This window comes from Carcharhinus amblyrhynchos, chromosome 21 (genome assembly GCF_965287045.1).
Source record: "Carcharhinus amblyrhynchos chromosome 21, sCarAmb.v2.hapA, whole genome shotgun sequence".
NCBI classification, from domain to species: Eukaryota; Metazoa; Chordata; class Chondrichthyes; order Carcharhiniformes; family Carcharhinidae; genus Carcharhinus; species Carcharhinus amblyrhynchos.
Window position 1 is genome coordinate 21,555,784 of NC_137344.1, and position 22,501 is coordinate 21,578,284.

General features: G+C 39.5%; 1 protein-coding gene across 3 annotated transcripts in view; it reads left to right on the forward strand.

Annotated features, from left to right (window-relative positions):
• slc38a10 (solute carrier family 38 member 10) overlaps positions 1–22,501 on the forward strand; it is a 129,361-nt gene that overhangs the window by 45,718 nt on the left and 61,142 nt on the right. For all 3 annotated transcript variants that reach the window (XM_080209606.1, XM_080209607.1, XM_080209608.1), the window contains 2 exons: positions 7,074–7,180; positions 19,618–19,771. In XM_080209606.1, coding sequence (XP_080065732.1) covers positions 7,074–7,180; positions 19,618–19,771 — 261 coding nt within the window. The remainder of the gene's footprint in view (positions 1–7,073; positions 7,181–19,617; positions 19,772–22,501) is intronic.

A 22,501-nucleotide genomic window follows, 5' to 3' on the forward strand; every position in this document is an offset into this window, starting at 1 on the left:
AGCTGAGGCCCCAGCACCGACCCCTGGGGCACCCCACTAGTCACCAACCGCCAATCCGAATAGCACCCATTGACCCCCACTCTCTGCCTCCTATTTGACAACCAATCTTCTATCCACGCTAACACCCTACCCCCAACTCCATGTCCCCTGACCTTCTGCAATAACCTCTTGTGAGGTACCTTGTCAAACGCCTTCTGAAAATCCAGAAAGACCACATCCACCGGCTCTCCTCTATCCACTGCCCTAGACACATCCTCATAGAACTCCAGTAAATTTGTCAGACACGACTTCCCTTTAATGAAACCGTGTTGCGTCCGCCCTATCAAGCAATTCCCTTCAAGATGCCTCGCAATTTCCTCCTTAATGACGGATTCTAACATTTTACCTACCACAGACGTTAAACTAACCGGCCTATAATTCCCCGCCTTTTGCCTGGCACCCTTCTTAAACAACGGCGTAACATTAGCCGTTTTCCAATCTTCCGGCACTTCCCCGGAATCCAGCGACGTCTGGAAAATAACCACCAAGGCATCCACTATCACCTCCGCCATTTCTTTCAGAACCCTCGGATGCATTCCATCCGGTCCTGGGGACTTGTCCACAATCAGCCCCTCCAGTCTGTCGAGCACCACCTCTCTAGTAACAGTAATGTCATTAAGACCCTCCATTCCTACCACCTTTCCATCGCTAACACCCGGCAAATTATTCACGTCCTCCTCCGTGAAGACAGAAACAAAAAAGTTATTCAAGACCTTAGCCATATCCCCATCCCCTACCACTAGCTCCCCTTTCTCATCCTCTAAAGGACCAACGTTCACCCTAGCCAGCCTCTTCCTTTTTATATATTTATAAAAACTCTTGCTATCCTTTTTTATATTAAGTGCTAGCCCAGCCTCATAGCTTCTCCTACCCTCCTTTATCAACTTCTTTGTCAATCTTTGTTGACATTTAAACCTTTCCCAATCCTCTTCTTGCCCACTACTCTTAGCTACTCTAAATTCCTCCGCTTTTAATTTAACACTTTCCTTCACCTCCTTCGTTATCCACGGCTTATTACCTCTCTTCCTACTGTCCTTTTTAACCATCGGAATAAATTTCTGCTGAGCACCAAGAAAGATCTCCTTAAAGATCCTCCACTGCTTCTAACATTTTACCTACAACAGACGTTAAACTAACCGGCCTATAATTCCCTGCCTTTTGCCTGGCACCCTTCTTAAACAACGGCGTAACATTAGCCGTTTTCCAATCTTCCGGCACTTCCCCGGAATCCAGCGACGTTTGGAAAATAACCATCAAGGCATCCACTATCACTTGTGCCATTTCTTTCAGAACCCTCGGATGCATTCCATCCGGTCCTGGGGACTTGTCCACAATCAGTCCCTCCAGTCTGTCGCACCGCCTCTCTAGTAACAATAATGTCATTGAGACCCTCCCATCCTACCACCTTTCCATCTCTAACACCCGGCAAATTATTCACATCCTCCTCCGTGAAGACCGAAACAAAAAAGTTATTCAAGACCTCAGCCATATCCCCATCCCCTACCACTAAGTCCCCCTTCTCATCCTCTAAGGGTCCAATGTTCACCCTAGCCAGCCTCTTCCTTTTTACACATTTATAAAAACTCTTGCTATCCTTTTTTATATGTAATGAAGTAATGTGAGGAAACAGTTTTTCACCCACAGGGTGGTTGAAGTCTGAAACAAACTTCCTGAGAGGGTGTTGGAGCCAGATTTGATTAAGGCAATCAGAAGGGAATTGGATTGTTCTCTGGAAAGAAAATGCAAGGTTATGGAGATAAGGCAGTACTGTTGGACTAGATAGAATGCTCTTTCAGGGAGTGAGTGCAGACCGAATGGGCTAAAAGGTCTTTTCTGCACTGTAAAGATTCTGTGATTCTGGTATTCGAGGTTCTATTTTACCTTGTTTGTAGTGTCATGCCTGGTTGCTTTAAATATGAGAAGAAACACACTAGTTCCACTCATGGAAGAGGCATGTATAACTTAACATTTCAACTGGTGAATTATGCAGTCGTCTTCACTTGAAGAATAAACATTGTAATGGACAACTAAATATAGACAACAACAAACTTCTGGCCAGGGTTCAAAACTGTGATTCAATCACTTCATGGCAGTGGCATTTTTAAACTGCTGAGCCATTGTCCTTGTGATGTTTATGATGCTGTTAGAACAATTTATTGCGGACTTGTTCAACAACTTGCATTTATATAATGCCTTTAACGTTGAAAGTCCGGGGAATGCCAAAGCAAAATTTCTTTTCTTTTCACACACTTTTCATGACACACTTGTTAAAATGGGATAAAAAGTAGCAGAGAATATTATAAAACAATGGAAAAATGAATCTGTTAAAAGTTTGGCAGTTTGTTAAAAGTTTGTAGCACAAACCTGTATTTTTCTGCAGCATTATATCCTCTGGAATAATTCAGCCCAGGGGTTATACTGTTTATTGGTCCAGTTGTATTCTTCAAATTTAGGAGCTACTGAACTGTTGTCTGGTTATGAATTCCCTGATGTTTACTATTCTGTGTATGTAACTGGGTATGTGTCTGTGAACATTTGAAAGATAAAGGACAGGAACACACCAGCTGGTCCACTCAGTCCACCCCATACATACTTAATGCTCTAACTATCGTGATTTACAATGGTCACTTTCACCACTATTCATGTGACCTGGGAGAAGCTAATAAGATGCAAAAGGTAAATTTAGGGAGGAAAAAATCAATACAATTACTTTCTGCCTACATTTGGCAATTAAAGCTAGTCCAGCAGAGCGCATTGACCTCAATTTATGATGCTTATTATTCCACTTAACTATTGTATGTCGTCATCTCTGCACCAACCAGGAGTTGATCCAGCCCTATTTTGAAATTACATCTTTTCCACAGGTCCACTGTCCTTTGGGGAGAAGAACGAGCACATCATATCTAATCTACTTCTGCAACTTAAATGCATGAACCTAGTTCTTCCTGATCTACCTCATCATAATTATTTATATGAACACATTAATTATTTCTGGCACCTTTAGCAATATTCTTCCCAACCTCCATCTAACATCCCTGCCAGAGCCAATGCTTTTCTGAACTAAGTAGACTTAGTTTCTCAGATAAGTTCTAAATACTATGCTATTTTTAACCAAAAAGCACTGCTGAAAGATGAGGAGAGATAATATTTCAAATCTGTTTCCTAGAGAGGAGATCATTCCATTTAGGCCTAACAATAACAAATAGATAGAAACTGGTCAAATAGATAGAAACTGAATCTTATGTTTTTATGTTCATTTTGGGTCTCTGTCATGAAAATTACAAATTGCAGTGATTATTTATGACACTAATTTCCCCTGTCAGTTAAGAATGCTTGAAGAGCTTCCCCAGGATGGTCATAATGCTCTCACTTTTTCCAGTGAATCGCTGTGTGTTCATTTTTCATAGTGACTCACTGCAAATGCTCTGGAACTCTCAATAATGATTCAATGTGATGTTCATATTTCTCATAATTCACTTCAATGTGTACCAATTTCTCATCATGCCCATGTCTCCCTTTCCACAGTTACTCCCTTTTTACTTCTCGGATTCACTCTTCAATTTATCAGAACACTTCTTTCTCCTGAAAACCCCTGTGATTTGCCTGTTTTGCCCATAATGTTCTTATCACATTTACTTGATGTGATGCCCTCCCTTCCTGCAACACCTATTGTGTAATGTCTGTGACTGAGTGTGATAGCCTTGTTTTCCAATGGAAATCCATCATGGTACCAGTTTTTCATAATCTTGCAACAGTACATTTGTTTTTCCCAGAGGCTTGGTACAATAATAAAGATTCTACCATCAGCTTGCAGTTGCTATAGCTCTCTTATTTCTTTGTAATTTTCCAGATCATTCTTATTCCTTGTAGGGATCTGCTGCGACAGTTATTTCTCTCAGGGATTCATTGTGATGCAAGAGATGCTCTTGTTTCACATAATGACCTATAAACATTGACATGTGACCTCAATAAATTCATGACTTCATTAAGTTGTACCTAAACCGAAAGGTGATTTCCTCATAGAATTTTAATTTATCAAGTTCATGACAAAATTTTTAGTTTGTGAACATGTTTAACAATGCAACCTAAAGGTTGCAGTATATTTGCACTGCTGCAATATTCACCTTTATAAAGTATATATTGGAAATAGTAGGAATGGATTTTGTACCTGTAAATGTGTTACGAGCACACATTTTGTACTCTGTCTCTATTTGCTTTAGAACAGTAATATGACAAGCCCGCAGACTTAAGATTTTGGCCACCTCACAACCACTTTGGAACGTCCTAATAATCTCAGAAAACCTACAGTGCAAAAAAAGGCCATTTGGCTTATCAGGTCTGCACACTCTCTGGCAGAGCATCCCACTCAGGCCCTATCTCTAACCCCATGTATTTACCCTGCTAATCCCCTTAATCTACACATCTTGAGACGTGAAGGGACAATTTAGCATGGCCAATCCACCTAATCTGTACATCTTTGAACATCGAGGAAACCTATACAGACACTGGGAGAATGTGCAAATTCCCACAGACAGCCACCCAAGGCCAGAATTAATTCCAGGTCTCTGGCGTTGAGACAGCAACGCGAACCACTCTGTCAACATGCCGCCCTAATATAAAATAATATGAATATATTTTTGAGTTAATTGCATTTTGTTGCAAATGCAGGATAATCTATCAAAAATATAATGAAAAAAAAGTCATTTTCTTGTGGTTTTCTTCTGACTATTTGGGAAGAGCAAAGTGTCCAGGAGAATGTTCCAATCTGTAGATAAGCTTAAAACAGTGATTGATCAGCAGTTATCTAGTGTACAGAGAAATAGTTACCCGATGACCTTGGAATGTGCCTATAAGGAATTACCTGCATTTTGTGCTGCCTTATAGTAATTGATATTTGTGGGCCTTAAGGGAAGGGCAGAATGCATTCACTGCCATCTCAGCAGAACGATGCATTGTCTTGCACATCACAAGGCTGTTGTTTCCTGTGAAATTGGTATTCCCTGCCTCATTCGCAATGTCTTATGTAATCTGCTAATATATTTTACATTAGATTAAATGGCAAAACTGCTAACCTCGCGCAAATTGTTGCAACTTTGCGCAGAACTTGGATGGATTTTATTACCTATATTAGACTAATGTTTAATCACTTTGATTCCTAGCTCTGCATAACTGTTGAGCGACACTATAAGTTTTATGTTCATGTGGGCAAATGTTGAAGAAACAGTAACAGAATTAGTCACGGTGGTGGCAGCTGGCTGCTGCAGTGATTTAAAAATCTGTACTGGGTTTGAATTCACCCTTTTACAGATTAATCCTCGTCCCACTTTTGCATACTGCTCCTTCATGACATCAACGACAGATGCAAGGCCAACTTCTGCATCTTTAAAATGGGACTTGCTCTAACTCTCCATGATCTCTGTCTTCCCTTCAGTGTCTCTGTGCTATCGGCTTTTGTGTTTTCCAACCATTTTTGGGTAAATAACAATTCCCTGCAGTTAAACATTTGGAAGATGAGAGTCTTCACCTCTATCTCCTATCACAAACTCTGTACGTTTGCCTTGTCTCAGACTGAAATAGTCTGTTTACATACTCCCTGTGGTCGATTCAATTGCAAGTTGTAGTTCCAACCCCATAACCTCCATCACAAAAGTTGCCAATTTCAACTTCTGTAACAGGGCTTGTCTTTGCCCCACCTCTCCCCAACTGTTGAAACATTCATCCATGCCTTTCTCACATCAGAACTTGATTGTTCTAATGCTGGACCCCATGCTTCGCCCTGTCAGCTATACCAAAATTATTTTCACTGACTGATGGCACCAATTTGTAAATTTTCAACTCCTTCATCTCTTCACACTTTCAGCAACCTTAAAATAGTAATACTAGTTGTCACCGTCTAATGAAACTTTTGTTTCTCTGCTGGTTGTAAGGGCCCTACATTAAATCAACTTGGAAGCAGTTGTCCAACCAGCAGAGATCCACAACTCAAATGGTTGGCACAAGTTGATGTTCATGCTCAAGAATGATGTGAGAATAGATGATTTGGGAATAAGATGTGTCACCTTTGTGAAGTGGGCAATGCTCTTGCTCAGTGGCTGTCAAGACACATATGTCAATCTAGAAAGGGAGTGCAGTCTACAAGTGGCAGTGGTTGTGCCATGCCGCAGTGTGTTTTAATACTGACATGAATATTAAATGTTTCATGATGCCTCTTATCTTGAGGGAAAAAATGCACTGGAGAAAAATGGCAATTCTAATGCCCAAGTCCAAATGATTCGTCTTTCTAAACTCATTACACACAGCTTACAGAAGACAAATTGTTTAAAGTGGCAGTAAATCAATAATACAGCTGAATAAAGTTTTTGTAGGAGTGGAGGACTTTGATTTTTTTCATCATAAGTTACAAAGTAGAGTAGTTTGATTATTTGATATACCTACCCAATGGTCCACCTCTATTTTGTTTGTCACCATGCGAGTTATTGTTTCGTGGTTCTTCCTTAACGATTCAGTATACATTGATGACATTTTCCTGTTGTGCATGTGAAAGTCAATGGAAGATTATTGCATGAGTTATATTGATGGCAGGAACAGTTAGTGGAAAATGCATGCCAATTTCAGGAAAGCTATTTATTGGTATTGAATGATCGGATTCATATGAACTTCCTACCAGTTTAATATGATTAGCGACAAACTAAGTAATTGATCAGTTGCCTCATTCATGGGCAAACCGATACTAACATGGTAAGGGTACAATATAGATAAAGTTGATATACTTTCCATTTAAAATAAGGTTACTGATTTTTTTTTTGTAAATTTTGTTTAGCTAATTGGCAGGACAATTTATACATCAGTTAAAAGGGGAGAACAATCACGATTGTGGACAACGATATATTTGCAGTTCAGAATGAGATTTTATTACTGAAATAAGTATTTATGAATTCAAAAGGGCAAGCCTTATTTGTTATTGCACTTATACGTTAGACCAGAAAGGATGATCCACTTTTATATTCTAACACATCTTGTTCTTCCTTTGTCAGTGGAAACGATCCTTGGATTGACTGGTGCCACCATGGGAAGTCTGATCTGTTTTGTTTGCCCAGCGCTTATCTACAGGAAAATCCAGAAGAATGGTTTCACTTCACAGGTTAGTTTCCTAATCTGCAAAAGAAGCAGGAAGCCTTTATACTTCTGCCCTTCAAGTTCCAATTATAAAGATAACTTCTGTCTCACTTTCGCGCACTAATTTTGTAATTCCCTAAATCTCTATTTTTCTTTCTGAAGGCGGTGGTGGGGAGGGAATGTTTAAAATATCCTAATACTATACTGGAGGGGTTGTAGATTTTGCATGCATCCACATTGTTGTGAAGTTTATATTTTGATTGCTACTTCTGTCCTTTTAGAGAATAAAATAGAAGGTACATGGATATTTATAATATGGCAGAACTCGTCCCCCTTAATTCTGTACTCCCAGCTGGTGCTAGAAAATTTGAAAAATAAAGTATCTCACTTACATCCTGAATAATACCAGGATGTTTTGCTCTGTCTGAATTCCCTGTCTGTGGCCTCCACATGCCTTCAGACTTCAATCCTTATAAACAGCAGGTATTTTACTTCTTCCTTTAGCAACTGTTCCTACAAAAGATGCCTTAAAATTATGTGTTTAAAATCTATTACCTCCTAGTTCAGGTTAGTTTCTGACAAATAAAGGATTTTTGTCAATAGAAATACAGTATTGCATATAGTAAATCACTGATTTCCTAATCAGATGACAGTTTTGTGTGATCTAGCTCAGTGACGCAGCTAAGCTAGTTTTCCTCCTAGTCAACTAAGTCATGCAGTGTTCCCTTGTAACATAGAGGAAATTGAAGGTTTGTCCCTCCTCCAAATATGTCCTTATGTTGGCTTATCATGGAGTGGTATTTCAGCTGTCAATCACCTGGCCTGCTTTGCTGAAGGAGATGAGATGAGGAACACCTGGAGATAAAAGTAGTTTGAAATAGAAGAAGTGCTGTGCAATTTTATTATTAGTAGAGCTATGTAAGCCTTATGGTAGTTGCCATAGGCAATTCTAGTCAGAATGACAAAATGGCAGTGAAAGATAACTGGTCTTATTATTTCATTTGCTATAGCTTGAATTACATCAGTGTCATTCTAGATTTATACGTACATAATTTTTCTGGTTTAATTGTCCTAAGGCAATTGCAACCAGAAATTCTCTCTAAGCAGCTATTTTGGTTGTCCCAAATGATGCAGCTGCAATGCCATGAGGACTGAATTTCACTGACAACTTTTAAAATAAACACATGCGTTTAATCGTATGACAGCTTTAAAAAAAAGTCTTGTGACATTTAAATTGTCAAATCGAACTGAGAAAAAAGAATGAACTTAAAATGTTAATTTACTCTATAATTATTTCTCCCCCCTCCTTTTGGGATAGGGTTTGCAGTACTTAAAATTAAGTTCAACACTCTTTAAAGTGGAGCAAGAAAGGGGAAATGATTGGAACAATTGACTGCAAGAGAAATTGATGTGTAATATCCAGTAACATTCTTCAGTTGTCCTCAATGGCTGAAAATCTTGCCTAATTTTGATTTGTGGTTAGTGTTACAAGTTTGCTCACTTTCTCTGTAAATTGTGTCCTGTTCCATCTTTTTCCTCTTGCATTTCTTTTTACGTAAGCAATATAGTATTCCAATGCAGATTTTGCTTCACACGTTACAAAGGCTTACTTAGTTTCTTGTAGACATAAAGCCACATGATGCCTTCTGTTACCCTTTGTTCTAATTAAGCTGAAACATGTTTAAAAATGTTGAAGGAATTGCTTTCTTGATGTTTGCGGCCAAACCAGCCAATGGATAATAAAAGCGCATTTTTTTTTAAATGTCCCATATTAGTGTGTTGATGTGGGAACACATTTTATAAATAGAACAAAATAAGAAAAGACTGCCTTTGATCTAGTCACTTAAACTTTATTTAGACTGTACAATTTATAGTAAGCCAGCTGGCTATATTTTCTCCATGGCCAGATCTTTGCTAGCATGTAAGAAGTTTAAATTAAAGACATTTTTTTGTTTTTTTTCAAAGAGAAGAATGATTTAACTGCCTGGTCAACAGGTTTGCAGTGACAGATGGCACAGAAAGGAGGGTAGTTCTCGCAACTTGGAACATTGATCAGGAATTCCTTCTTGTAGACTAACCCATTCTCTATCCAAGGTGAAGAGATGCAAATTCACTAAAGCCTTTAGTATTCCACTGTTTCTGAAATGATGTTGATGTTCAATTAAGGGACATATTTGATCTGGTGTTATTTAATGAGGCAGGTAGAATTAGGGACCTTGTGGTGAAGGATCCTCTTGGGAAGAGTGATCATTGTATGGTGGAGTTTCTGATGCAGATGGAGGAGGAGAAAGTGGGCTCCCGGAACTGTGTCCTTTGTTTGAACAGAGGGGAGTACGATAGGATGAGAGAGGAATTGGCGAATGTTGACTGGGGGAGCACATTGGAAGGTTGGTCTGCTGAGGGGCAGTGGAAGATCTTTAAGGAGATCTTTCTTGGTGCTCAGCAGAAATTTATTCCGATGGTTAAAAAGGATCGTAGGAGGAGAGATAATCAGCCATGGATAACGAAGGAGGTAAAGGAGAGTATTAAATTAAAAGCAGATGCGTTTAAGGTAGCTAAGAGTAGTGGGCGAGAAGAGGATTGGGAGAGGCTTAAATATCAACAAAGAATGATGAAGAAGTTGATAGAGAAGGGTAGGATAAACTATGAAACTGGGCTAGCGCTAAATATAAAAAAGGATAGTAAGAGTTTTTATAAATTGTATAAAAAGGAAGAGGCTGACTAGGGTGAACGTTGGACCCTTAGAGGATGAGAGGGGGGACTTAGTGGGAGGGGATAGGGAAATGGCTGAGGCCTTGAATAACTTTTTTGTTTCGGTCTTCACAGAGGAGGATGTGAATAGTTTGCCGGGTGTTAGCGATGGAAGGATGGTAGGAGTGGAGGGCCTGAGTGACATTATTGTTACTAGAGAGGCAGTGCTCGACAGACTGGAGGGACTGATTGTGGACAAGTCCCCAGGACCGGATGGAATGCATCCAAGGGTTCTGAAAGAAATGGCAGAGGTGATAGTGGATGCCTTGATGATTATTTTCCAAACGTCGCTGGATTCCGGGGAAGTGCCGGAAGATTGGAAAACGGCTAATGTTACGCCGTTGTTTAAGAAGGGTAGCAGGCAAAAGGCAGGGAATTATAGGCTGGTTAGTTTAACGTCTGTTGTAGGTAAAATGCTCGAACCCGTGATCAAGGAGAAAATAGCGAGGCGTCTTGAGGGGAATTGTTTGATAGAGCAGACGCAGCACAGTTTCGTTAAGGGGAAGTCACGTCTGACAAATTTATTGGAGTTCTATGAGGATGTGTCTAGGGCGGTGGATAGAGGAGAGCCGGTAGATGTGGTGTTTCTTGATTTTCAGAAGGCGTTTGATAAGGTGCCGCACAAGAGGTCCTTACAGAAGGTTGGGGGGCATGGAGTCGGGGGTAGTTTAGAACAGAGTTGAGGAGGAACTTCTTCACTCAAAGGGTGGTGAATCTCTGGAATTCTCTGCCCGTTGAAGTGGTGGAGGCAGCCTCACTAAATACATTTAAGACGCGGGTAGATAGGTTTTTGATAGGCAAGGGGATTAAGGGTTATGGGGAGAGGGTGGGAAAGTGGAACTGAGCCACGACAGATCACCATGATCTTATTGAATGGCGGGGCAGGCTCGAAGGGCTAGATGGCCTACTCCTGCTCCTATTTCTTATGTTTCTTATATTTGTATTTCACTGCCCTCTTGAACAGGCTTCAACATTTTTTTGTTATCTCTTTCATCTGTTAACTATGCGATTCTCCAAATTGTTAGTAAGCTTATGCAATGATAAAATGTGGCATATAAACAAGAAAAGTCAAAGTTAAATCTGACTTTCCTGAGTCAACTGATTTCAGGTAGGACCGAGGCAACAGTTCTAGGCCTCTAGTTTTTAGATAGGAGGACAATTTGCCGTGTTTTCTGATTGGGATCCAGTGTGCCTCTGGGTAACTGATGAAGAAAGGAGAGATTTGGTTATGAAAGTCACGTATTCAAATAGTTTGTTAACATCGCCAAAGTCCATGCAGCTACAGTGGACATTTGACAGTATAGCAGAGGGTGATTCTGGAACCACAGTGCGATAACGACAGGTGGAGAAAAAATTGGAGGTAGTAGGGAGCAAAGAAAGCAAGAACCTGCATTATTACATGCCTTTGCATGTTTTGCTTTTGAAGTGCAGTTACTTGGTAGAAAAGTGTGACAGCTAACTTGCACACAGCAAGATCCACAAAAAGCAGATAATTAATGTATTTGGTGCTGTTGGTTGAGGGGTGGATGATGGGCCGGACACTGACAGAATCTCCTACTTCTATGATCCATCTGAGCTGCCAATTGTTATGTTGGTGTGGAAGTGACAGTGACCTTGTGGAATTTTCATGGATGGAATTTTCCCATCCCACCCACCACGAATTGTAGCGAGTAAGGGGCCGACCGTGCAAAGGTTCGTTGACCTTGAGCGGAATTTTCCAATCTGGGGTGCGGGTGGCTCAAAAATCCCACCCCATGAGTTGCATTTGTATGTGACCAGTTAAGTTGAATTTGTGGACCAGCAGCACAATGTTGCTGGATTACTTAAAGAAAAACTCAACTGGCTTACCACTGCCTCTCTAGAGAAGGAACATACCACCCATGTCTCGTGTTTTTTTTAATGCATTTATGGAATGTAGTTGTCTCTGGCTAGGCCAGCGTTTATTGCTCATCCCAAATTGCCCTTGAGAAAGTGTAGTGAACTGCTGCCTTGAGCCACTGCAGTGTAAATGGTGTAGGTACACTCAATTTTGTTAGGGAGATTCTGTACTTGACTCGTAATATCAATGGGGAAATTGGTAATGAACAATTAAAACAGTCTTGCTAATGGCACTCATACCCAAAGAACAAATCTCTCAAAATCTGGTGTTAATTCAAAAGGTGGCATTTCCGAAAATGTAATCTTCCATTGGTACTGCATAAAAGCGTCAGGCCAAATTATATGTCCCCTTCCTGGATTTAGGATTTAAAAATCAAAACCAGCTGAACAAAATTAAAATGTAATAAATTACAACTTAAATAAACTATTTGTATTATTGACATTTTATTATGGCTGTGATTCTCCCAAAAGTTCTAAATCCTGACTGTTCTCAGTTCTGCTTGTCACTTGAATCTCCGCACCCTGTGTACTGAAGAGTCGGGAGGCTCATTAAAAACCCAGGGGGGTTGGAGCCTATTGTGCTGGAGTTTGACAGTTCTGGAGCTCTGCACAGTGGCCCCAAACTGTCAACCTCCTGTTTGCTGGCCAGCCCAATCACTGGCCATGCGCAAATCTCTGTTCAAGGCCGGAGATGCATGTTTCCCACCGCGACCTGGCAGAAAAATTGTGGGTCGCGATGGGAGAATCACGGCCTTTGTTTCAAAATCCTTGCGTCCTTAGTTCTGGATGCTCTCTGGCTTTTTAAACTGGTGCAGTGGCTTTCATATCTTGAGCTAAAACAAGGAAAGAACGACAGCATTGTAAAGATGCAGAAGGAGGCTATATGTCCCATCCTGTTTGCACGGCTCTTCAAATGAGCAGCTCGTCCAACACCATTCCCCACCTTCCCTCGTAACTCTGCACTTTCTTCCTTTTTCAGATAACCATCCCCTTGACTTAAGTACACCATCATTTAACTGTCAATGACCAGCTAATGACACATGCAAGCTGGAGAATTAAGAAAAGAAAGAAGGGGCTGAGTTAGCTGTGTTTCCATACTTGGTGATGACAAATTGGATCTTCTGTAGCGACCTGGTAATCTAATACTTGAGCCAGGCAGTTGCACAGTATTGTAGAGCACTTGATAATTTAAAGATTAGGTCATTAATGCTACTTAGTGGGATTAGTCACTGGTCACTCTTTCCAAATTGACCTGAGAAAACCGTCTAACTTAATACCCTAAAACCTGGCGTAGTCAACTTGTTGGAAACTTACCAGTGTACTGTGCTGAGGACCTGCCTGGGTTTAGCTGACTACATGCTTGCAATATTGTTAATGTGCCAACTTTGAGGCCCTCAAGCTTTGGCCTGTATATAATTATTCTGGACTTGGGCTAAATGAGGCGTGTCCCTACAAAGAGAGCACTTATCTGTTTTTAAAAAAAAACAAATGGAAGTTGTGCATTTTTGGATTTCCTGGCTTGAAGCCCCTTGAGCATGGGGATGGGTTTTTATGCATGCCTCACCAAAATATATAATGTACCAAGGATGCTGAGGTTATCTAATACAGACAAATGGCAAACTTTGACTAGTGGCCATGATAACTTGATACTCTGAGATAGTTGAATCCTAAACCAGAGTTCTTACTTTATTCCCTCCCTCATAAATCTCATTCTGAAATTTAATCTTTTGTGCAAAAGGAAAAAAATTACATTAATGTAATACTGTAAAATAAGATCTATTTGCATATATATCGATACCATTCTTTTTACTCATGATGTTTTTTCAGTCTATGTCACGATTCTTTTAGTGATGCCTTACACTCCATTTACCTTTATAGTGATCGTTAAATTGAAATGCTTATTGTTGCACTGACAGTTGATATTGTAGCCAGTGCTAAGGTTGAAATGCTTTTTGGGATGTTGGTCATGAGTACACAATGCACCAGTGAAACTCTGTTTCATATCCAGGCTTGGTGTAAAGGGGAAGGTGTGATTTGTTTCAGAAGTGTTAGTCCTTGATGCCCAAATATTAACATGTCTGCCTTAATACCTCGTTGATTTTTATTTATGTGTGCTTTTTTATAATGGGAGTTCATATCAGATTATAAGTGCATTGTTCAATAGGTCAATGTCACTTTATCAACCATTTCCAGATATTCCGATTAACTTGTACTCATTCCAAATAGCAGATGAATTTAAGTGACCAGCAAAAGTGGGATTTGCAGAAATCCATTGATATGGTAGCTAACAATTGGGAAGCCAATCATCTTAAAAAGTCACTTCATTTTTTTCTCCCACAATGCTCTGATCGAAAGGAGTTTTTTTTATTTGTTCATGTGATGTGGGAGTTGCTGGCTGCGTCAGCATTTATTGCCCATCCATGAGAGCATTTAAGAGCTAACCACATTGCTGTGAATCTGGGGACACATATTGGCCAGACCAAGTAAGGGCAACAAATTTCCTTTCCTAAAGGACATCAGTGAACCAGGTTGGTTTTAATGACAATGACCTCGTAGTCACCATTGGACTGATTTTTAATTCCAGATTTTTTTTTTTGAATTCAAATTTCATTGTCTGCCATAGTGGAATTTGAACCTGGATCCCCAGAACATTATCCTGGGTCTCTAGATTATTAATCCAGTGACAATACCGCTGTGCAGTGGGGCATCAGAGTATGGCATTTTTGCCTGTGTAAAAAATTTGGAAACTTGTGTTGTTTCATTAAACCTGCACTTTTCAAAGGCCATGATTGTTCCATTAAATTAATGTTAGGTGGGGCTATTGTATTTATGGACTTCCAAGTTGTATTGTACTTTTGAAAATTGGTATTGCAGATGACAAATTGAAAATATATCATGTTCCAATTTATAAAAGAATTGTTAAAGGAGAACCACGGCTTTATGGCATATTATTTGCTGTGATTTTCTGTTTCCTGCCTTGAAAACCAGATGTTTCTTTTGGCTGAACAACTGCTGTATTGCTGCCAGAAATCAGTCAACTGTTTTCATGACAGCTGGTTTCCAGCTTTTGCTTCATTTTCTAACACGGAAGTGGCATCCATGCAGAAAACTGTTGCAAAATACATTGACACATGTATTAAGTTGTTGCTTTGGGGGCAAACCAGATTAGTGGACTGTTGAATCCATGTGAAATATAATGCAATTTATGCCTTAAATTCAGCCGTCATTAGAGTTGTAAAATTAAGATTTTATTCAGTGTGAATCCTCACAAGCAGAAGATACTGTTTGATGTTGAGTAATTATTGGATCTTAAGATGATGTTGGGAAAAATGTTACAATCTACTGCTCTTGCATATTGGGGAGGAAATTCCAGGGCTATAAACTCTCCAACAGGAGAGTACGTATAGTAATTGATTGGTAGAATAGAGTTACTAGGGTCTAATACTATTCAAGATTTTGGATGGCTGCATAAACTTTAAAGTTAGAGCATTTTATGATTCTTATCTTTACTTTAAGATTGGTTTTTGACTGACAGCTACCTTCTAGGTATTAGTTAATTAGTATAATATGAGCCAGTTCCAGCCACCTTTTCATTACAATTGTGATAGTTGTTTCATTATAACTTTTGCAAACATTTGGTACAACACAGAATAGTAAAGGTATAAATAAAATTCTAAATTCACCCTACTATAGACGTGAGAAGCTAAGGAGAAAGCAATGCTGTTTAATTATTAAATATGTTAATTTTACAGTAAATAATTCTTCTCTGTTTGTACTCCTGCATCTTCTGTGCCCAGGAAGAACAAAGACATTATCACATACTGTTACATTGGCACCAGCTTTCTTCTAGCACCTTTTGTAGCTATCCTTCAGACCGTTGAACCAAGAGGGCAGGAAGGAGTCATAGCCAGGCCTGGTCTCTGTGTACAGGATGCCTTTTATACCTGAATGATCAAAAGTGAAAGTGGTTTTCATTCATACATCCCCCTCAATAGGGATGGATACAAACACCCACCCCCGCCGCCCTCTCCCCAATCACTACCCTGTCTGTGATTATACCAGGACAGTTTAAGGATCCAGGTGAATACTTCCCACACTTGGTTCTTTTTCAAAATAACTGCTGCAACATATTCGCTGGACTTAAAGCATAATGTACAAAGCCTTATTGATGTGCTACAGCAAGGGTTCCCAGGGATCCTTGAAGAGTCTCCAGGGGCTCCGCGAAGCTGGCTGCTGCCACATGATGGATAAATGCCTGTTCAAATGCACAAAGTTTATAAAGAATTAGACATTCAATTGGGTCAATCAAGCAAAACTTCTTTGAGGACTGGATGTAGATAAGTTGGGTAGTTGGTTCAGGCCTTGGGAAAGGAGCAGTTCGGAACTGGGGTAGCGTGTGAGTTTGTGGAGGTGGGGGAGCGTGTACGCATGCGAACTTAGAGAGGGGCGAGTGGTGTCTATGAAGGCGGGAGAGAGAGATGCAAGTTAATTAAGATTAGAGAGAGACACGAGCGTGAAGAAGAAAGGAGGTGTGAGGGGCTCTTCGAATTTAAAATAACAAATGGCAAGACTTTTATATTTTTAATCGGAGAACTTTTTGATTATTAATAGATTAATATCTTCAGCCCAACGAGTCTACACTGAACAAAACTACACTAAATCTACACTAGTTGCACTTTTCAGCAGTTTGCTCATAGGCTTGAATGTTATGACATTTCAAGTGTTCACCCGTGTGCATTTTAAAAATTCCCACCTCCTATTACTGTCCCAGGCAATGCATTTCAGACTCTCACGACCCTCTGATTGAAAAACATTTTCCTCAGTTCCCCTGTAAATCTCCTGTCCCTCACCTTAAAATTATGCCCTCTTGTTACTGATCCTTCAACTAAGGGAACAGCCGCTTCCTATCCACCCTGTCCATCCACCTCATTCAAGTCCCTCCCTCAGCCTTCTCTGCTCTAAAGTAAACAAGATCCAGTCTCTTTTCATTGCTGAAATGCTCCATCTTGGGCAACATCCTGGTGGACATTGAAAATAATTGTTTACATTAGATTTGTGTGTCGCTCCTATTTCACGGCAAAAAATGGGGCCCCAACGTTAAAAGAATCGGGGTCCCCTGATGCTCGTGGTAGGTCACGAGGTGGTTTCACAGCTTGAAATTTTTGGGAAACTCTGTGTTACAGCAATGAGTAAGAAGCATCAAGTGGCTAACTGGTTTCATAATGAGTGCAAGATCACATGTTAATCTTGCACAGCAGTGTGAAAGGCCAGTATTGGAAGGAGTGTCTGGTACAAGCATTGAATTTTTACTTAATTGCATTTTAATTTTACCTTAGCTTTGCTGCTCGTGTGGGTTAGTATTTGAAAGTGTTTATGTACATTGGTGGTTTTGAAGTTTTGAACCAGTTATCATGACATCGAGAAGAATGAACCATAGTCTTTTGGATAAGTGCTGCAGCACAACTGATACAGATTTGTCAAAATGGAACACAAATTATTTGAATAAGAAAATTAAATACCTAAATAATACTAAAATGGTATAAAGGAAAATTACTGTCATTGTTATTCTTTGATTTCTCATGATGATCACTACGATTAGATGAGAAGGGTAAAACAATTGCTGAGTCATATGATCTGTATGTTCTGCTTAACAACGCACACCCGTGTGCTTTGGTTATTGTGGTGGCTGTGGGGCCAGACTGAGGGCTGTTGAAGTGATCATGCTTAGTTTAACACCTGAAATCAAAGCCCAAGCAGAGATTCCAATCGCAGACTTGCTGCCTCAAATTTTAAGGACCAAAGAGAGGGAAAGAGAGCACCAGTATAGCAGTTGCTATGGTTTTCAAAGGGGAAAGGCTGTATTCCCTGTTAGTCATGACGTGGAGATGCTGACGTTGCACTGGGGTAAACACAATAAGAAGTCTCAACGCCAGGTTAAAGTACAACAGGTTTATTTGGTATCCTGGACCACAATGTCGTCACCTTCAACGACCAGTTCTTCATCCAGACGCACGGAACGGCCATGGGGACCAAATTCGCACTTCAATATGCCAACATCTTCATGCACTGGTTCGAACAAGACTTCTGCACTGCACAGGACTTCAACCAATGCTATACACTAGATACATCGATGACGTTTTCTTCTGTTGGACTCATGGTGAACCATCACTGAAACAATTCTTTGATGACATCAACAAGTTCCATCCCACCATCAGATTGAAAGCTAGTGGCGTTTGTTACCAAATAAGCCTGTTGAGACTTTTCCCTGTTAGTTCCCAGAGAGAATGCTGGAGAAGGCTTGGCGAATAAACCATTGATGGAGCACACAGCAGTTTAAGGATACTGTAAGATTACTCTTGCGAAGTTAGGAGGAAGGAATCCAGGACTGGGTCTTGCCATTGAAAAGAGCGATTTATAAGTTTGGCACCTTCTCAAGGACAATTAGGATAATCTTGTGTAGTTTAGAGTATTAGCTCGTTACTAAGTATCTTTAGCTGTTGTTTGTTACAGCAAAAATCTTAAAACTTGAAGTCTTGTCATTTGATTCCTTTTAAGTTGGTCACTGGATATTCTAATACCGTTATAAAGTTATTGGTTTGTACAGGGGCAACAGAACAAGGCACAAATCAAGTGTGGTACTCTCCACTTGCCTGGATGAGTGCAAGCTCAGTACTGTTCGGGATAAAGTAGCCTGTTTGATCAGTATTCTATCCACCATCTTAAACATTCACTTCCTCCATCGGGAGGGTGCGGTTCAGAAATATGACACTTATTCGCCTCTTCCCTGTCACCCAGGAACCAGCAGTACAACTGCAAAGGGTCCTGATCTGACACACAGCAATTTGATACCAGTTGTTGCAGGCCATCTCTCATTATTTGGATTTGATACAGTGTGGGATAATGTCAAATTGGGTTTATAAACAGCTCATCTGCTGGCCACAAGAATTTGATTCTGGGCTTAGCAGTCAGATTGATAGTTACAATACAAAAGCTGCCTTGGGTTATAAAAAGAGGTCATGAAGCTCTCCGTGCTCATTTTTTAAAAATAATATAATTACCATTTAATAATCTGACTGCTTATTGAACAAAATGTGTCTTGACTGTTGTGTTACTACTGTCTTGTATTTAGTAAGCACAGAATGTAATTTGCTTAAAAAGCCTTTTCAGGCTCATTTAGGATATTAACTGGACTATCGGTTGTGTGTCGGCTGTTGGTAGTGCCCCTTGTTTTCACTTCCTGCAGTAATTACCAAACCTAACATTAGCAGGTTAACATTGAATCATGTCTGCTGTTGGCAAGTTGGTAAATTATATGTCAGATTATTTCCGCCAGAATTCTTCAGCCATGGCTACAGCAGAATTCCTGTTTTATGAATGCTGAAAGGTGATGCCATAATACTAGCCATTTTAAGAAGTGATTCTCCAATATAACTACATCACTGTAATGATTCTTTTTATTAAGTGCTTATTCTTTTGAACTTTTTATTTTAACATGTAACAGGGCAGTTAAATTTTCAGCAAGGGACAGTGTTGTTTGAAAAGTATTTTCTTGCAAAGGAAAGGAATTTGGAATATCCCTTGTGGAAAATACAAAGTGCTTTTGTTCAAATATGTTTTGACACTTATGGTCCCTAAGCTTTGTGTTCTGACATTTAAATGAGAAAAGTTTATATGACCGAAAATGCCTAACATTACACTATTAAACTGCAATCATTGGTTGTTGGATTTTTCTATTGACCTCGCCCAATTTTAGATAAAACAATGAATGTGTCTTTGAAATGGTTGAAAGTTGGTGAATACTACGTATCAGTTGATGTATTTGAATTTCTTCAGATTATTCTGTGGGTTGGTCTCGTTATTCTGGTGATCAGCACATTTATTACTCTGACTGCCACAAGTGAACAACCAGTGACACCTGAAAAGCCACCACAGGACATTGACCGTGAGAAGCTGCAAAATGAAATGGACCAGCAACAGAAAATCTCAGGTAAGTGTGAGAGTGTAGAAGACAAGACCTGGGTGATTTTAAAGATTTTAACAGGCCTGGTTAGACTTTGGTACTGAGAAGCATGAACCACAGTTTAATGGATAGCTAGCAGATATAATCTTGTTAAAATGTAACACAAGTTATTTGGGTAAGAAATTTAAATGCATAAATACTAAAATGATGTAAAGGAAAATTGGTGGCACTGTGATTTACTGATTATTTGTAATGAAGAACTAATTTACGCTCTACGAATGGAAGAGATGAGAGGGAAGTGCCAGAAAGGCTTTCAGTTGAGTGCAACATTGATGCATGTGTACTTTGGTTCTAAATTAAACATTTTTTGAACAATTGATGGTTATTCTTTACACTTGGCTTTTATTCTGATCCCCCATCAATGCTTTTGACATAATAGTATGGAACCGTGAATACTAATGATTCTAAGTACAGCTGACCTAACAGTTGCCCTGATCTTTGGGTAACAGAGAAGAAAGCCACCAGATACAGGCATGGATGGGATGGGGGAGCAGATGAGCATCTCAAGAATATGTTCAGATAGTATAGCAAAATGATAGATGTAGTAAACTCTCTTGAAGTATTGTGTATGTGTTATGCTTTCCAGTAGATGATGCAGGTAAAACAAACAGCATTGAATTATTATAGCGCAGATTTTTAAAACATTTTCTCTGCCACAGTCCTAGGTTTCCATTATTTTTAAAATAGCGTGCACTGAACAATGTTAGTCTAATTTGAAGAAAATAATTAAGAAATTTCATGCATTTTACAGACTCATTCTTGCCCTAACCTTTTCATTATTAATATCTACCCTTGACCTGGGATCTGTATGTTCTCTAATAATCTGCCCTTTGCAGATTTGTGTGACATGATACTTAATTTGTTTACGATTTAATTACGTTCAAACCTGTAAATGTTGGATTGGTGCATATTAAACAGAAACTGAGATTATTTAGATTTATTCTGTTAATTTAGATAATACAAAAAAGGCAAATATATAAGGATAAATCCATAATAACTTAGTTGCTATTTGAAAGAAAATTTCTACTGTTGCAAGTTTGGCACATATCCTTTGCTTTGGATTGTATTTGAGGTTACCCTCATGTACAGTGTAATGGAGTAGTTTGACCTGATGGCAGACCTTGGAAGATATTCTGGTGCTGCTTTGGAGACTTGCTTTCAGTCCCTTAGTCTGGAAACCTATCTTAATGATATATTCTTAAATACAATTGACAAATGCTGTTATTATGAGCCTTAAATTCCATGTTTTTTGCAGCTTTTATTTTAACATGAATCAGAACCAATGCAGATGAAACTTGAATCAACAGATAAATTATATTTCCAATAAATAGGTAAATTTTGTTTCAAGTGGTTAATACAATAAAGATGCATCTTGTGCAACCATAAGCATCCCCAGCACTACCCATGTAAATTTGGCACTGCACAATTCTACCAAATGCAGTTCATTATTAACACAGGCTAAGTCAGAAGTCCTATCCAACAACAGCTTTCACTTCCAAGTTTCACAGGTATGAATGTCATCAACAAGACAAACTTTTATGAACCCCTTTCCATCAGGTCATGAGAATCCTAATGGTGTTCCTTCTCAATCAACCAACTACCAGTTCATGGTTTGGCCCCATCTGGGTAACCATTCAGTATCTTCAAGCTATTCACACAGTTTTCCAGGTTTTAGACCTTTCTTAAATTTGGGTCAGACACCCAAGAGCATCTGTCTCTTTTTCTGCCAAACAAAAAAAATTGGCAACTTCCCAAAAATAATTTGCTTCTTTGTGAAAAAAATTCCATCACGGCAGTACAATGGTTAGCACTGCTGCCTCACAGTGCCAGATACCTGGGTTCAATTCTGGCCTTGGATGACTACCTGAGCAGATGCTTGCATGGGTTTCCACCAGCTACTCTGGTTTCCTCCCACAGTCAAAAGACTGTAGGTTAGGTGGATTAACCATGGTAAATGCCTGGAGAGGGTGCAGAGGAAAGAACTTGGGTGAGATGCTCTTTTGGAGATTTGATGTAGATTCAATAGGCCAAATGGCATCTTCACTGTAGGGATTCTATGGTTCCTCTTTGTCTCTGCTTTATCTCTGTGTCTGCATCTGTGCTGTTGTAATGACTTCAGTCAGGTCATTGAGGTTGGCCTTTTGGAGTATGAACTCCCTGATTAAGGATCCAATTGATGAGCTAATCAGGGAGTCTTTGCCTTCTACTTAACCAAGAATGTCAGTTTCTCTGACATCCCTGGAAATAGACTGCTAACGACTGGCACTCTTATTTACAACTCTAACAGCAGTACACAAAGGATTTTGGTGAAGTGATTTCTGCCACAGAGGACTTATTGCAGCTGTTGCCCTCCATCTTCTCTGCTTCTTGATCTCCTTTATTCAGGCCACACGATTTCTGTCTCAACTTCCACCCTCTTCGTACTGTTTTCAAATCAAGGGTTACCAGCTCACATGGGCCAATATTTTTTCTTATCCAAGAAAATTACTAATGAAACAAATTGTTAAATCCTTTTCAAATGTTCTTAACAGTTAGATTCCCTAGACATTTTAAAGAAATTACAAAAATTCTTGCTGCTTCCTGGTCAAAGGCATTATATTTGTGATTTAACTATATATGCAAATTGTAAGTAATGTTAACTTAATGCCCTTTACTCAGCAAGATCCTTTCTCCTGCTCATTTTGATTCAATTCAAAA